Source organism: Crocodylus porosus, unplaced genomic scaffold (assembly GCF_001723895.1).
Source record: "Crocodylus porosus isolate Cpor-Errol unplaced genomic scaffold, CroPor_comp1, whole genome shotgun sequence".
NCBI classification, from domain to species: Eukaryota; Metazoa; Chordata; order Crocodylia; family Crocodylidae; genus Crocodylus; species Crocodylus porosus.
The window spans coordinates 38,412,821-38,430,795 of NW_017728931.1; the positions used below are offsets into that span (position 1 = coordinate 38,412,821).

At 44.9% G+C, this 17,975-nt stretch overlaps 2 protein-coding genes across 2 annotated transcripts in view; both read left to right on the forward strand.

Annotated features, from left to right (window-relative positions):
• LOC109316503 (cytidine and dCMP deaminase domain-containing protein 1-like) overlaps positions 1–13,511 on the forward strand; it is a 29,874-nt gene extending 16,363 nt beyond the window's left edge. Inside the window, exons 6-11 of the mRNA XM_019544647.1 lie at positions 478–530; positions 1,894–2,033; positions 4,637–4,778; positions 5,587–5,628; positions 7,256–7,283; positions 13,356–13,511. Coding sequence (XP_019400192.1) covers positions 478–530; positions 1,894–2,033; positions 4,637–4,778; positions 5,587–5,628; positions 7,256–7,283; positions 13,356–13,453 — 503 coding nt within the window. The 3' untranslated portion in view covers positions 13,454–13,511. The remainder of the gene's footprint in view (positions 1–477; positions 531–1,893; positions 2,034–4,636; positions 4,779–5,586; positions 5,629–7,255; positions 7,284–13,355) is intronic.
• Positions 13,512–15,531: 2,020 nt separating this feature from the next.
• LOC109316504 (cytidine and dCMP deaminase domain-containing protein 1-like) overlaps positions 15,532–17,975 on the forward strand; it is a 28,803-nt gene continuing 26,359 nt past the window's right edge. Inside the window, exons 1-2 of the mRNA XM_019544648.1 lie at positions 15,532–15,683; positions 16,571–16,757. Coding sequence (XP_019400193.1) covers positions 15,615–15,683; positions 16,571–16,757 — 256 coding nt within the window. The 5' untranslated portion in view covers positions 15,532–15,614. The remainder of the gene's footprint in view (positions 15,684–16,570; positions 16,758–17,975) is intronic.

A 17,975-nucleotide genomic window follows, 5' to 3' on the forward strand; every position in this document is an offset into this window, starting at 1 on the left:
CACACACACACACACACACACACACACACACACACACACACACACACACAGAGTTTGCCAGGGACAATGTGTAACATTGTCAGTTAAAGGTAGATGGAGGTAAATGCACATATGTAGTGCTATATTTGAAATTTGTCCACAGACAGCATTAATGTATACAAAAATATATATTGCTCTTTCAAGGTTTGTATGAGATTTACCATATATTTTGAGATAGAAATATTTGGATACAAATTAGGTTGTTGAATTCTGATGCAATATGCTTTTCTACATACTTGATGACACTTTCCTGTTAGCAACATATTTTTCTCTTTCTAAATGGGTAACATTTATAAACCTTATGCCCTATGCTAGTTTTTGTAGCAGTTCAGATAGCCTGCTTTTACATTCTGTTTCAATATTTAAAGAACGACACATACACAGAATATTTTTAAAAATCTAACTACTAAGTGATACATAATTCTGTTTCTTTAAAAGATGATCCAAATCAAGGTGTTGGATGCATTATATACAGTCAGGATGGATACTTTGTAAGTATGATTCTTCATATATTCTCTTTATTTGTCACTCTGCAGTGTATTAACTAGGAGGTATACCACTCCTGGTTCTTCAAGCTTTTGTCATATTAAAATATGTAGGGATGAAAACACAGCTAGGGTATGGAGTTACTTGGTTTTATTCCCAGCCATTTCAGTGACACAGGAACAATACATACTCCAGCACTAGACCCTTGAGAGCAGATTCGTATTTGTTATACTAGTATAAATGTAGAGTAACTGACATCATTATAACAGAATACATGCATTTGAATTTAACCTTGTATGCAGGGGCATAATTTGGCACTTAAGTGCTCTGGGTACTGAGCAGCATCAGTAGCTATGTTGCCAGTAGCATGATGGCATCCCAGCTGCTGCAGCTTTTGCGCTTCCCCTGTCCCAGAGTCAGCGCCCAGGACTGTTACCTTAGTTGCTTCTCCTCTATTATGCTACTGTTTTAATCTTTCCCACTTCTTTGAAAATTCTTGAAAATGGCCTACATTTTCTAGAGCAAGGGTGCTCAACCTGTGACCTGAGGGCTAAATGCAGCCCATGGAGCCATTGAATCTAGCCTGATGGGCTCCCCATTTGGCAGTGGGGGAACAGTGGCCGTTAATATAGCTGCCTCCTCCCTGTCAAATTCCCAAGCTCAAAGCTCCCTGTGCCTAGTCAGAGCCAGGCTGTACCCCTTTCCCCCTCCCCCCCATGAAGTTGGACCATACCTCCTTTTCCCCCACAGGCAAAATTGGGGCTGGGCTACCCCCCCTTTTTCCCTGAGGGGTATGGGCCATGCCTCGTTCCCCTCACAACATGAGGCTGGGCCATGCTCCCTTCTCCTGTCAGGGCTGGGTTAGGCTGGGTCAGTCTTCCTCCTTCCTGCAGAGCTGAGCAATGCCCCCTTCAACTCCCTTGCTGGGTCACATTCCTCTGACCTACTTCCCGTGGGGCCAGATGAAGCCCCCATCCCTTCCGCAGGGCTGGGCTCAGGCTCTGCTGCCCCTAACCCCTTCCACGTGCCCACTGGATGGTGCCCATCACAGTGGCCCTGGGCACTGGATCAGAACCCCACTCTGGCCACAGTTGGACCAAGCACTGACCATCCAGCCCGTCAGGAAAAAAGGTTGAGCATCACTGTTCTAAAGCATCATTTTTAGTTCATTTAAAACAATGTGCTTTCTTTTTGTGTATGTATATACAGCTAAAAACTCCCAGCATCTTCCTGCTCTCACATTTTGGATTTCACGTCTAATTCTTATGCAATTGTAATTTCTTTATTTAAACTACAATAATATTTGTCTAATATTTTCTTAGACATTATTAGCATGTGTTAGATTCTGATTTTTTTTTTTTTTTGTAGTTTGGTGTAGGTTATAATGGATACCCTATTGGTGCAAAATATGGAAACCTGCCTCGTCGGGGGAGAATAAACAAAAATAAGCTAGGAACTGCAAAAAAGCCATTCCTTGTCCATGCTGAAGTAAATGCTCTCCTATTCAGGTTACTATATCTATTACTATATATATTATACTTATATAGTAGTTTTACGTAAGTTTTTAATGGAAATGTTGGCCACTGCACTGGTAATACTCATGTGACTAACTGTGAAAACATAATATAAATTTCTATAATCAAAGACCTTTGACATCTTATCTGGTCTCTACGTAATATTTCTTATCCACAGAACTTTATTAATATATACACTACTGAGCACAGGAATACACTGTCATTATTTTAAAATATCTGACATTGCCTTAGCAATAGGCAGATAGCTGTGCCATGAGCACATTATTGCTACATACAGATGTTCAGTTTCTCCTCATAGTGTTGCTTCTCTCTTAGAAGAAACCATGGGTGCCAATACATGTGCAGTGAGTCTGCTCTGACATGCTGTAATTACTCAATTAATCAAGTTTGCTGGAGTGTGGTAATTACCGTACTCCAGCAGACTCCAGTGTCAGGTGTATTAATGTCCCCATGCTGAAAAATGGCAGTGGGGGTGCTTTAACTAAAGCTTATTCAGTGAGATCTAGTTAAAGTGCCCCTGCCACCATTTTTCAGTGTGGGGACAGTGATACACGTGATGCTCCAGGCGCCTTAATTAAAGCGGTTCTCAGAGGCCCCCTCCACCACTTCCAGAGAACCTCTATAAATGTCCCATGAGTATATAGAGATTCATGCTTTTTTTCCCAGAGCAAAATGGCTACTGTGGAAGAAAAATAACTTGGTAGCAAACCAACTGAAGTGGCTCCCAAAAGAATATATTTCAGGAGACTAAACATCTGTACAGGCACTGGTCCGAGAGAAGCCCCAGAGCAGTCACCCAGAACCCCAGCGAGCTTTGCTTCCTGTCTCCCCCAGCCCATATGTCCAGGAAGACAATGTGTCAGTCCCAACCAAGCTGGAAGCAGAACATGCCTTCTGCATGCTTCAGGTTGGAAAAGCCCAGCTCTGAAGCACTTCAGGGGTGTGTTCTGCTCCCAGCATTTCTGCTTCTTTTTTTCCCCCAACCACAGCCAACCCAGTCCCGTTGTGGAACTGAACAGCCTGGGCTCCGCTCAGGCTAGAGAAGAACTGACTGACCACCACCCTGCTTCTGGATGCAGCTGATGCTGCGCCTTGCCCAGAGTGCAGTACTTGGTGCTGGGAAGCACAGTTCTCTGTCTGTCTGCAGTTGAGCTGTAACATGGGGCAGGGAATTCAGGGCTGGAGGACTCCATGCACAGGGTAGGCACAGACCCCCCATTCCCTTTTTACTAATTCATCAGACCCTGCACCCCCTGCCAAGACTGCAACAGACTGGCAAGCCAGTGTCAGCACCACAGGCTCCGCACTGCTCAGTTTGACTGTCTATACAGGGCAAGTTTTTCTATTGGGAGAACAAACTTGGGAGAATTCTCCCAGATCATTTGAACATTTGAACAATCTAAGGTTGGCTGAGGAGGCTCAAATATGCTAGAATTATGGAGCTTTCCTATTTTATAAAACAGACACTTCCAGTTGGCTCCCTTGAATCCAGCAGACTTCTCTAACCCCATAGCATTCTCTGGCCAAACTGAAAATATTCACTGTTGTTTAATTTCCACATTCCTTTAAAATATGCAAAAAATAACAAATAATTGCTTCTCTGTGATAGGAGCCTGATTTATTTTAACTTGGTTTACATCTGATATAAGAATTAATTATATTTACCAAACAAAAGAGTTGCCTATTCAAAATATTTTTTGAACATTAAATACATTAATCTATAGCATCCTTGTGAAGAAGGAAAATATTATTATTCTCATCTCACAGTTGCAGAAACTGATGTACTCGGAGGTACTATAACTTACTCAGTACAAATAAAGAGGGGCAGGACTAAATTTTAGATTTGTTGATTCCCATTCCACTAGATATCATTGCCTTTCAGTGTAATTACAGGTCCAGTGGAGTTGCTTTTTGATTCACATTGAGAGTTCTGAGACATGGTAATATTTTGGCCTCTAATAGCTCTTAATGTACTGCCTGGTGAAAGACCTGCAGAGAAAAGCTCAAGCACTTCAAGAAGCTAAACCAGTTTCATAGATTTCATAGGCATTAGGGCTGGAAGGGACCCTGGAAGATCATTGTGTCCAGCCCCCTGCCTCAGGGGCAGAAAGTCAGCTAGGGTCAAAGGATCCCAGCAAGATAAGCGTCCAAATGTTTCTTAAAAGAATCCAGAGTAGATGCTCGCACCACCCATGGAGGGAATCTATTCCAGGCCTTGGGGGCTTGGACAGTAAACAAGGTTTTCCTTATGTCCAGCCTAAAATGGTCTTGGAGGAGTTTGTGACCGTTTGACCTTGTCATTTCTTGGGGCATCTTGGTGAACAGGCATTTTCCCAGATCCTGATGCAGACCCCTTACAAAACAGATGCAGTTTGTTAATCAATAGTTACATACAGTTATAAATAATAAATGCAACAGTTTATTCCTTCTTTATTCATAAGGATGAGTTACTTAAAAGCAAAATGCGATGATAGATATGAGATGGAGAAGTACAGCCTGCTGAGAAAGAAGGTTCTTCAGTGAAAGCGTCATTTGAAGGACGGGAAGTAAATTATGTGAATACATTATTTTTTCAGAACTAAAAAAAAAATAGAAGAGAATGATGTTCTTTACTGTAGCAAACCTCCATGCCTTGAATGTCAAGACTACATCCATTGTGTCGGCATAAAGAATATTGTTGCTGTACAGGAATCACCAGAGCCAACACCAAAGCAAAAAGTATGTTCGCCTAATACAATTAGCGTAGTTATTTATTTGCACATTTATTTGGTGGCCAGTGCTTTCTATATAAATAGCTTGACATAGTTTCTCCTATAAATATATGTAGGATGTATAAAATTAGTTGAGAGTTACACCCTGATCATCACACCTATCCCACAAAATTCTAACATAATCTGTATTCCTTCCATCCCTGTATCACATAATAGGGCGTCTCTTTTCTACACTGTGATCTTAGTTTTCCCTTTCCTTCAACATAAGGAAGTCTATCTTTTTGCTGTATCTCACAAGCCTGCTTTTAATCCCTTTTCTCATTATGAGGATTTCTCACTCCTGTCTTTCATAAAGAACACACTGCTTCACGCATCCTCAGAGCATTTTTAATATGACCTTAGGTACTATTGGCACTAGCTAGTTAGCTACAATTGCTTCCATCTGCTTCCCTCTGTAATACTTAGAATGCTGTGGTCTTCAGGAGCCTGAGCACCTTATGGATGTGCTCAATGACAGGCACCACTGCTTTTAAGGGGAAGCACAAGGAAATGTGTGACTGCAGGTGTTGCTTCCTGTCTGGAGAAAGGTTGAAAAGTAAATGGTTAAGTAAATGTAAAGTGCACTGTAAGCACAGCGTGTGATGTAAATGCAGAGTGCTTCGATTTTTCAGCTCACTTCCCTTTTGACAACTAGTTGTGTTGAGATAAAATTATATGCAGGTACAAATAATGTTACTTTGATGTTTAGATCCTTGCTTCATCTAATAAACAGCATGCCTAACCTTCACTTATTTGGGTGTTTCCCCCTTTTTCAGTGCATCCTAGACTCTTTAAAGAGCAAATTCACATATAATCAGGTAAGTTACCTTGCTGAAGGCCAAATCAGGAAAATATTGCAAAAAACAGTTATGAACATTGATTTTAGTAAAACAGAATATCTATTCTGAAGCTGTTCAAGACCACTTTAAATTTGCTTTCTGTTATGTTTATACAAATAAATTTTCATTGGCAGGAATGTTTATGAATGCTTCCCTGACAGGCATTCTAACTATGGTGCTTTACACAAAGTGCCATGAGTTAGAATGCCATCAAACCTAACAGATGTTCACCTGTTGGTTGTGGGGAGGGCTGAAACATTCACCTGTTGGGTATGGGGGTGGTCTCAGACCCTGCCTGCATTGGCCCAAGCCAGCAGGTATGGGTGCTCCAGCAGCCTCCCAGGAGGCTGGCAGACCACACCTCTCCCCAGCCTTGCCCCTTGCCAGCTGACAACTATCTGCAGCAGCTGGAGGGGGGAAGCAGAGACCCCCTGCTGCATGGTCCCCCTCAATTACTCCTTTTGGGGACTTGGGGAGGAGCCAGGCTGGGCCTGAGTGGCAAAGGGGTCTCCCTTTCCCCTGCCCCCCCGCAAGCATTTTGAAAGTGGTGGCTGCCATGTCCAGAGCTGGATGGGGTGGAGGGAAATGGAGCCCATCCACCTCATGAGTCTGGCCCAACTCCCCACAAGACCCCAGCAGGGGTAGCTGGCCCAGGCCCACAAGGTGGGAGACTCTGTTTCCCCCCCACTCCCTGACCAGACTCTGAGTGTAGCAGCCATGACTTCCACTGTCAAGATGCTTGCCTGTGGGTTGGGGGAAGAGGGAGCCCCGCCTACCATGTAGACCTGGCCTGGCTCTCCCAAAGACCCCAGCAGGGGTAGCTGGACTGGGCTGTGAGGCGGGGGGAGCTCCATACCCTTCCCCCCAGCTCCAGTCATGGCCACCATCGCTGTCACTGTCAAGACCCTCATGCTGTGGGTAGGAGGGGAAGGGAGCTAAAGGCGAAGGGCCCTAGAGTGTTCCTTTCTGATACTGCATCAGACAAGAGTTAAATTTGGTGCAACTGGCCTTCTTAAAAGTGCTCTGCAGCCCTGAATGTTTGTTGTGTTATAGCTACAGAGTGCTTTCAGGGGCCTCAACCTGGAAAAAATGTAACTTCTGTACACACCCTGTGTATCTGCTTGCATAGTTATATATTCATGCATTCTGGAGACATCTGCTGATCATCTTGTGAACTCTGGTGGGCTTGGGGGGAGTTGGAGTGTTGTTGGAGTGTTGTTGTAAGGGTGAACAGAGCTAGAAGCCCTTAATGGTGATTAGGATCTGGTCAGGATATGTGACATCTGTGAGGCCCTTAAGGAGATGAGCAGTTTATGATGAGATGTGACTAGGGAAGTCCTGGGGCAGTCTCCCTTTTCTCAAAGTATCATTTTATCAAGGCATGGCAGGAGAGGAAAAGCGAAGATTCCCCAATGACTGTCAGGTTGACAAGGGCTGCAGGTCTTCAGGGGCATAATAGCCACCCCTGGAATGGGATCCTCTTATACTGATTAATAATGATGAGGAATAATGGCAGGTCTGGGCAGAAGAACTTGTTAGAGAATTTGCATGTGTGCACACACACACACTGAGTTTTTGAATCAACATTTTTTTTCTTTCCCAACAGTGGGAACCCCTACATATGGAAAGTGAAGGTAAGATGGTTAAATACAGATGATGCACTTCATTTTGTATTTGTGTGGACAAGTTTTGGATCATTGTACTGTTACTTAACTGTTTAAAATGATTTCTAGCATATTATAAAATATTAAAGGACTGTTTTATGATACGTAGCCAACATGATAACTCCCCATTATGAATATTTCCACTACAGTTAGGTTTGTCTTAACACTGGTATTCCTTGACATGATTATACTACCTCCAATTTGGTTTGGGACCAGACCATGCAAATAACTGCTTCCCAAATCTGCTTGCTGGATCAATGATTTGGAATGAACAAAAAGCAGAAGCATAAAAGATTCGTGCTTTTTAGACCTCTAAGTGGCCCTGTGGCCTGGGTATATTGATAGGACTTAGCTTAGCTGTTTGTATGGGCAACAGGATTAATACATCTGCTAAACAAGTTTCCTTTGGTCACACATCTCTGGCATCCCTTTTGGGTTTAATTTTTCTTTGTAGCTTAAATGACTAGTCAGTATCTGGCAACATTCTTTGGACGTGCCTTTTTATGAGTCATATATGATTTTCTCTGGCCTTAAATAGACTTATCTGAATCCTGAATCTGTGTTTTCTTCAGTCTGAAAGTAGCTTGGAGACACTTGAGCTTTCACACTATCACACTGGTTTTATGTAGATGTACCTCTAAGTAAAGTCAGTGACATTCACGTTCAGCATGTGAATCAGGCCCCTGTTCATAAAATAATGACCTAGAATTACATAATTGTCTAAACTAAAATTAAGTTTATTCAAATTAAAACACCAACAAAATTTAATAAAGTAAAGGTTGAATAGTGCCACATACCTTTCTAAGAGTACACAAGATCTCTTTTAGGTAGGATACTTTTAATAATTCAAGTTCCTTTGAATTGAGCAAGAATATGTGTACCATGTGGCCACATTTTTCAAAATCATATGCAACTTAGAAGACTATGTACCTTCACCTTTAGGGACGGTGTAAACAGGTATGAGAAGAATCAAGAATCACACTGGAAGAAAGAAAATACAGATAGAGGTTGTAGATAATACATTTATGGAGACTCAGGCTGCAGCCTCAAACCTGGGGCCTCCAACCGGCTGCTCATCCTGGTCTGCCACACTATAGCTGATTACCCAGGCTGGACAAGGCTGCCTTGAGGCCTCCGTCATAGCTTAGCCCTCTACCCTCCAGAGTGGCTGTTTGGGGTCACATCCCAAATATAACCAGGAACAGGAAGTGCCTGTGCAGCAGGGCTCAACCTGATCCCAGCCTGCTTTGCTATTTCCTCTGGCTTGTTCTGACTCCCCTCTCTGCTTAATCTCCTGGCTTCTCAACTGGCTTGCTATCTGACCTCACTCATTACCTCAGTGGTCTCCAACCTTTTTGGGTAGAAGATCACTTTTGGAATTAAAAAGCAATCCAAGATCTACCCCCTCTTGCCCCACTGGTCAGTCTGTGGGGAGGGGAGGGCAGGCAGGGGGCAGATCAAGGCAGAGGGAGAAAAAATCATTTGGGGGCACCCCCCTGACAGGTAAGTCTGTGGGGGAAGGGGCGGGGGGAAGGGAAAAGGGCCATGGGGGGGAAGGGCAAATCAAGGCACCAGCAGTGAGGGAGAGAGTGGGGCACAGGCAGGATCAGGGGCTGGGGGGAGTAGGCCTGGCTGGGTTGGATGGTGGGACAAGTAAAGGCCTGGGGTGGGTGTAGGACAGAGCCATGAGCGGCTTGTCCAGCATGTACGGGGAGGGGCATGCAGCCCGGGAGGGTGAGGGGGGCACATGCCCCCAGATCTTCATGTGGGGCAGGGTGGGGCAGGGAGGGCTGGGGTTGGGGTGGTGCCAGGCTTTTCCCAGTGCACCTCTCTGGCTGCATGACTCTCGGGCTGCAGCCAGAGCAGGGCTATGGGGAGGGAGGCTGCAGGCACCCAAAAATTTGCTGTAGCCGGGGCCCCACTGACCCCTGCCCATGTCTCACACTCCCTCACTCACTGCAGGGTGGCAGGGCATGGAGGAGGATCTCCTCACTCACCTGGCCCAACCCTGGTGGCAGGAGGTGCAGCTCAGCCCAGCTACTTGCCTCCTGTTGCTGTCCTGCCACTCCTAGAATGTGCCTTGGCCACTCTACACATGCATCATGCCACTCCCAATCATGGAGCCTCTGACAGTAGATCAGTTGCCCCAGGCTGAGATGGACTGTCAGAGGCTCCACAATCGACTACTCAGTTGGAATCCACCAGATGGTAACCACCGCTCTACCTAATCTCCTGGCTTCCTGACTTGAATTGTTCCTAGATCCTGCTTTTGGATTGACCTAGCTTCCTATCTTGGCTTCTCCCTTGATTCTGTTTACTCCTCCTGACTCTGGTTGTTACATTGATGCCCAAGTGGCCCCAGACCTGGCCACCTGTGACCCAGCATTACAGAGTCTGAAGATGAAAAGGAGAGGTTGGATAATGGCATGAGTGATAGAAAGGGTAAATGGTGCACTACTGCAAGTTAGGTAAAACTAAAGTGTGTTTGCACTGGTGAGGGGAGGGGGCAAATTAATCAGACTTAGAGGCTGAAGTGACAAGTGAAAGCAGAAGTGCGAGAGGTTGGATATCAGAAAAGAATAAGGCAGGGGTGAGCAATTATTTTGGGTGAGTTTTGGCAAGCTGTGGAGGGCCACAAGGACATCCCTGCCTCTTGACAGGTGCCCCACTCCCTGGTCACCATCTTGGGACTGGAAGTCCCACCCTCTAACCCCTGACCTTTGCCACCAGAAGTCCTGTCCCTTCTCCCTCGCCCCACAAGTACTCCTTTCAGGAAGTCTCGGAACCAGAAAAATTTGAAATTATATTCTAAAAACCAAACGTACTGCAACAATCTTTAATTTGATTTCAAAAAATATCTTGTCCTGATTTACATGCATTTGTGTAGTGTACATAGAGGTGATTGCATAACAAGCTTAAAATGAAACCTTACTCTTGTGTATTGTGGGGGGCATGGGGATGGGTATAGGTTTGTGGGGGGCTGTGAGTGTGTGGGGAAGGGTTTGGGGTGTGTGAAGTTTGTAGGGGGGCGGATAGGTGTGTGGGGGGGTGGGTGTGTGTGGGGTGAGGGAGCATGTGGGTGTGGATGTGGGTTGTGAATGGGTATGGGGTTTGTGGGGGAGCTGTGAGTGTGTGGGGGAGGGTGGTCGTATGTATGGAGGGGGAAGGTTTGCCCACTGTCTTCCCACGGTAGGCAGAGCCCCCACTAGTGCTCCTGCAAGCCCGGGCTCCATGCTCCTGCTGCTCCTGGCCCTGGGACACCTGCACAGGCCCCATGCTCCTGCTTGCAGCCACTTCCTCCCCCATCTGCCACTGCTGTCCTTCTGTTGCTTCTCCATCCCTTCCCTTGCTTGCTACTCTGGCACCACATCCCAGCTGCACAGCTGAGACTACAGAACACAGCAGGAGCTGGCCCAGCCCAGTGTACCACTACAAGGAGCTAGCCAGAAATTGCAGGGGCCAGGCCAGCTCCTGCTGCATCCTACAGCTTGGCACTGTAGCCAGGAACCACATGGTGCTGGAGTGAGCAGCAGAGGGGTGGAGGGAAGTGGGCAAATGGCCATGGCAGGTGCGGGGGGCACTCAGAGTACAGCAACAGTTGGGTGGGAGCATGGGGTTGTGCCAATGTTCCAGGGCCAGAGCCAGCAGGGCCCAGAGCAGGGCGGCAGAAGTGTGGGGCTTAGACCAGCAGGGGTTCTATGGAGCCAGGTCAGGCTGCACCAGCAGGGAGAGGGGGAGCCAGCCTAGCTCCAGAGCCCCTGCTGGCCTGGGCCTCATGCTCCTGCCCCCTGCTCTGGGCCCCCGATGGCCCTGGCCCTGGTGCACTGGTGTGGGCCCTGCACTTCCACTCAGCTATCTCTGCACTGCATGTGCCTGCTCACTGCCCACCCCCCCCAGCCACTCTGGCACCATGTGGTTGCTGACTGCAGCACCGGGGCCGCAGCAGCCAGCTCGGCCCAACCCTGAGGACAGAGGGGATAGCCCTCAGTCCTTCCCTGCTTCCCACGCTGCCCCCCCCAAGCTGAATTTCCCTCCAGTGGAGGGGGGCAGGAACAGCCTTACAGTCCCAGGCCAGAATCCTCTGCTAGGCACGGGCTTCTGACTGGGGCTGGGGCAGGCCTTGCTTCTGTGGCTGCTTGGTCCTGCCGGTGGCTCTCCCTGGGTTCTCCTGCCCCTGTCATCTTTGACAGGCAGCCAGGGACAGATAAATATTAAATTTCTTAAATTTTTTAGTGGCCCTATGGGCCAGGTAGAATGGCCTGGTGGGCCTGATCCAGCCCATGGGCCATATTTTGCCCGCCCCTGAAATAGGGTGATTAAGGCAAGAAGAGAGTTTGGAGGAAAGCAAACAGTGTTGGTAAGAGGATGCCAGAGTGATCAGCTCCTAATAAGTTAGAGAATCAGTCTATAACAGCGGTTTCCAATCTGTGGTATGCATACCGCCAGTGGTATGCAGGCAACCTGTCAGTGGTACGCATTAACAGATTTATTATATTTACTTTATATGACAAAAAATTGCTGGTGATACTTAAGATTGAACTGAAAAATTTGCCAGTGGTACTTCATGTTGTAGCATTTTCAATTGGTGGTACACAATCTGTCAGAGTTTGGGAACTTATGGTCTATAGTTAAGTCACAGCTGAAGATCAGATAAGTGCTTCTTCAGAAAATTCAACCAAAATTGAAAATACCTCTAATGAATTTTAGAATGTTACATATATCTGTAGTACATCTGCCATTCATTATCATCTTATTATAAATATAAGATGATATCCCTGTGTTACAAGAAGCATAGGGCTTAGTGCCCAGTCATACAAACATACCTGTAAGTAATTTTACTTATGTGAAGAACACCTAGAAAAAATGTATTGTGTGCATTTCTTTTTAAGATTGGGCCCTAAGTGTATTGAGGGATGTTGCTACCAGGGTAGAGATGGTATAGGCCTGTGACAGTTGTTCTATTTGAAATACATGGCAATGGTAATGTTTGAAAAGCTGCTGGTGGGGACAAGATGTGGAGAGAGGGAAGTCAGGTACACAAAAGCACCAGAGAAGGTGTTCCAGGAGAGTTTGTTCCCTACTACTCCTGGCTCCCCTCCCTCCCCCTACCCATTTTACTGGGGTCTCCCTTGCTGTGTGCAAGGGTTAGAATTCACTTCTCATTAGTAGCACAGCTGAAGACTTGACAGGCGGCTGCCAGCCCTTTTTGCGAGCTCTCTAGTTCCCCGTGCTGATAAGTGCTGGCAGAGCACGTTTTCTAGGGCACTTTTTCCCCCTCTAGATAGCTTGCCCAACATTACTGGTTGCTTGATGGAAATAACATCTTGCAGGTGCCATAGTAAAAGAAAATTGAGGCTAAGTGTTCAGTAATAATGTGATTGATGTGTTACATGGTTGTTACATACACCTTGAAGACTGTCGATTTTTTTTTGTTTGCAGTCACCCATTATTCTTCCTCTACTTTCCTTTTGAAATCCAAACGTGTAGGCATATATGCACATGAATACATACACACATAAAGCTATTGCAGTGTGATGATTTTGAAGGTCTCTTGACATTTATTTTGCATTGTAACCAGAAAGAGCATTTGTAAGCATCTTAAATATTTTTACAAAACCCTTCTGTTTCATTCAGTAAAAAGTAATAAGTGATATAGAAATTAATAAGTAGAAATCAGGTTAAAATACACATTTTCCTCTATGTGTAGTCAAAGATTTGAAACAGCCAGTACAATAAAAACACTACAATATAGTGTAGTGTGAAAAGGGACAGTAAAAAAAACCATTATTTGTGGGGCTCCGTTCTCCTGAGGCAGTTCCTTCTGACTTTAATAGAACTACTATCTAAGTGAGCTATCAGAATCTTGGGCCTTAATTTCTTGCTTATCAAAAATATTGTGCTAAACCTATCCTAGGTCAAGTTATACAAATTTTCCCTGCTGTTATGGTTAAGAGTCTGAATCCCATACATTAATAAACCTCTTGAAAGAAATCACAGACTCTGTTCCTGATTAGAATGTGTTTTTTTCTCTGTGTCTTCCAGCATCTGTATCTAGTAAACCACAGGAGGATTCAGAGGGAAAACATGGAGAAGATTCCAAAAGAAAGAGTGATAAAGGCAAAAGAAAATATATTCAGTAAACTTTCTGAGCTATTCTTTTTTCTTGCTCCCTAAAACTTATTTTCATTAAGATGTTTGAATAAATTTAATTGTCCACAGTAATGAGGCAGATATTGTGCAAACAGATGATGTTCAAGCTTCCAACATGCTATGAAAGGTACATATTTCAGTTTTAATCTTAACCTTCCAAGCTATATCCATCTCCGTTTTCCATTCTCATTGCAGTAATGGTAAGGAAGTTGTTATGAAAATATTTATTATTTTAGAACACCATTATATTGCCAGTGGTACTGTAGGCATGCAAGGACACAAGACCCACTCCTCCTCACCATAGTAATACGTAACATACAGAAAATGACAAGGAGTTATTGGGTGTACAGATAATGTTTGGTAATATCTCGACTGTACAGTTGGGAGAGATGTTATAGTTAGTCCAATTAAAGGTATTTTCAAACAAACCTGGCTTCTCACATATTACCTGGACCATCAGGATGACAGCAAAACTTTGACCTTCCTACAATAAAATAAAGATGACAGCACCAATCAGTGAGAGAGGAATACAGCTTTGGAGGAAGCACTGTTTTAAACTAAAGCTGATTGTATCCACTATTTTGTTTTAAGTGATTTACCATATTTACTTGATTCTAAGACAAAGTTCCCCCCTCATTTAACATGGGTGGGAGCCCCTTGTCTTAGAATCAAGTATGAGGGCCATGGGGCAGGGAGAGGAGGACAGGTGGCTGCTGTGGCTTAGGATCTAACCCCTACCTAGGGTCAGGGCTATAACCACAGATGCTGCTGCCCCCCTAACTCTTCTCACCCCCTTTTCAACTCCACCATCTCACCCCTTCAGTCTCTTCTCCTTATCTTCCCCCTACCCACCATGCAGCCCCTTTTCCCCGACCTGCTCCTCTTCCTCCCCACCCTTACCTTTGCTCTGTGCTGGCAGGCTTCATACATGCTTCAATCTAGGGCACTCACCATGATTCCAGCAGCGCAGCCCTGAATGGCTGCTCCAGAGTCTGGTCTGGAGCTGTGCTCATCACTACCTCAGGCTTGAACAGGGATAGACCCTGCCAGCATGGAGCACGGGTAAGATGGGAAGGGGAAAGCCGAGGCTTGGGGGGAAAGGCGAGCAGAGGCTGGAGTGGAGGGACAGTAAGAGGGGCAGAGATAGAGAGGGGAGGGGATGGGAGGGCTGTGGTGGGAGGGTAGAGTTGGTAGGGGGCAGGCACAAGCAGGGGGCAAGCTACTTGACCTCCGTATACCACCTGCCCGCTTCCCCCCCCGCCATCCCTCCTACAGCAGTGGGGAGATTGAATTAAAGATGGTCTTCCAATACTTTGATTCCATATGTGGAAAATTCTAACAAATTTATAAATTAGCCATGTATAAAAACTAATTACAGGGTGGTCATCTTAAGTTCAGAGTCATCTTAGATTTGAGTAAGTATGCTATATAAATTATGAGTTTAGTTAAATAATGTTTATATAACAGAAAAGGAAGTTTAACATCCACATGAGGAAATGTGATCTGATGCATTATATGAATTAGTTTTGAAGAGGAATGTGAAGGAGAAAAGTGAGGTTGCTTGCTGCATAGGAAACAGATTGTTGCATTTTGTCATACACATTATCCAGAGTATAGGATATTTGCTTAAGGCCTGATCTGAAGACTACTTAAGTCAGTGGAAGCCAGCCAAAGGTAGAGGGGCTGTAATAGCCACCTTTACTACCTTCAGCTGGCACAGGGAGTGTAACCAGGGAAGGCGACAAAGCAAGAATATCACTGCTCAAAGGCAACCCTTGGCTGTTGGAACATCCAGCATTCTTTGTAGCAAAACACTGAACAGGTACAGCATGGTCTCAGAATCAGGAAAGTACAAAGATGGAGATCATTTCAAATGATTGGGTCCACCAACTATTCATTGGTTTGGGATGTATTGCTTTATTTTAATGAACATTGAAATTATATCTGCAGCAGTATTACTTTAATGAGGGACCAGACAGGTTAGCAATTATTGTAACGAATTCCTACAGACTGTTTTTCATTTGGGTAAAACTACTTAGTATTGATCTATATTTGTGTTGCTGATCTACTTTCTAATTCCACATTTTTTCTTTAGGTCCTCCTGATCGTCTCCAGGAAAAAGAAGATTTGTGCATCTTCTTAGCACTTCATATGGAAAATTCACCAAATTGTAAAATTCCAAAAGGGAATGATGAGGATAAGCAAACAAACACAGCAGTTGTAAGTTGAATGAATTCAAGTTTTTGTTGTGATTATGTGGGATTAGAGACATTGTTGTTAATTAAGATGTTTGACTGGTTCAGATTTTAATGTATTGTAATTGTAACTTATCGTTTATATTACCAATTAATTCTGATAAAGCACATATTGTTTAGTTGTAATTGGAGCAATGCATGGTCCCTATTCTAGCCAACAGTGGTGGAGTAATCTTTAAAAGTATCAAAATTCTCCTTTGTGAAGGTGTTGCATGACTGATATGGTTTCCAGTGCAATGCTAGAAGTAGTAAGCAGAATAATAAGGTTGTGTTACCACTTAATTATTGCATCTATTGCATCTATATCCATCTATTCTAATGAATATTGATGAATATCTGTAATTGAGTTCTTTAGCTCAATTAAGAACTTTAAGTTATTGGATGAAATTTAGAACGTTCCCTCCAATTACCTTAGGAAGTGCATCATGGAAGCCTCTTTTGTTCAATAAATGTTTATTTTGGATGGTTAAATAATATTAATATTTATACTGTCCTTCAGACAAATGGCTTGGTAAATGTTGTGACTGTCACTTACTGGCATTTTATCCTTGATTTTGTTCAAGAGATAGGAATTGTGCACTTGATCATTATGAGGCAGCTGTTTCAGTTGGTTTCCCATAGTGCCTTTTACCTTCAGGATCTCAATCAGTTTCCGTCTTTGTCAGAATAAAATCTAAATAGCTGTCCATTTAGTCTCTGCCTCCACCTTCTGAAACAAACAGTTGTCTCCAACCTGTTCCAAGAATGTTACACAATCTAAATGGGTACAACAATCCTCTGCTTTAAGGGACTGATCTTAAGAAATTATAAAGGATGTTGGTATTTCTTTTCCTTTTTCTTTCCTTTCTGTAGTTTTGCAAAACTGGGATTGTCATCTGTGAAGCAGAAAAACCAAAAAGGATTATCACAATGGACTGCTCCACCAGCGAGTTGCATGCTGTGCCAAAAGCATTGTTAAGACTTCCAAATGCAGTGAAAGGCTGTGAGGTTTACCTCTCTCGAATGCCTTGCCTCAGTTGTGCAAAATTTTTGGTTCAAGGTCTGTATCAGGGATAAATAGCTATAAAGTAACTGGCTTCATACTTGTGGGAAACAGCCTGATAAAACAGTGATGTCCATGTTTAGTCCTTTTAACCCTTTCCTTCTCTCCCCTCTCTCATCTCTTCCTACTCTCAGCCTTTTTCTTTTCGTAATTTTATGGCTGCAGGCAGGTGTTAATTTAGCTGCTCAGTTGGCATCTGGTGAATTTTACCTGAGATCCCCAAAATCCTATGGATACTATGCCAGATATACATGGCAGGGCACAATTCTGAGGATCTGGAATAAAGCTCCTCAAATCCTATCACATGCCAGGACCCTTAAAGCTGCACCCTGAAGCTTGGCATGGGGGGGGGCGCGCAATGACTTAGAGTGCACTGAAGGCCTTTTCAAGGTGCCAGACCAAGGGGAGCACCTTGCTGTGAAGCCCCCAAGTGCTAAAGCTGAGCATTAGGACTCAATTATGCTAGGTACTGTGACAACTATAGCTGCTTTACATTATAAAGCCTTGGTTATTACTGTATTTACTCTAATTGAAGACAAAGATCCCCCCGCCTCAAACAATACAGGGGGAGGAGAGACCTCATCTCAGATTTGAGCACTAGCCTAGGGCAGGAAGCAGCACAGCTGTGGCTTCAGCCCCAAACTTGGAGCCAAAGCCAAAGTTTAATTGCTGTCTGTCCTGAGTCAGGGTGGCTCATAAGGTTGGGGAGGGGGCCCATGGCAGGGAAGTGTGGGGAGACCTCATGGTGAGGAGGGAGAAGGAGAGTGGGGGAGATTACACAACCTGCTTCCCAGCCAATGCCTGGCTGCTCCTCCCAGCCTGCCCTCCCCCCTTATCTTCCACTCCAGCTCTGTCCCCTACCCAGTCTGGCCCAGACCTGCCACTACTCCTTCTGCCTGGCTAGGCAGGGCTGTAGCTGGGCCAGGTCTGCTGCCACTGTCTGACACCAGAGTGATGGTAAGTGGTGGTAGGTTTCTGGAGCAAGGGGACAGGCATGGGGGGCAGGTGGCAGGGGACAGCAGGGAGTGTGGGGGCATGGAGTGGAGGGCAAGCACAGGGGTTAAGGGGTTCATAGATTTCATAGACATTAGGGCTGGAAGGGACCTCGGAAGATCATCGAGTACAGTCCCCCACCCAAAGGGCAGGAGGTCAGCAGGGGTCATAGGATCCCAGCAAGATAAGCATCCAATTTACTCTTGAAGGTGTTCAGTGTAG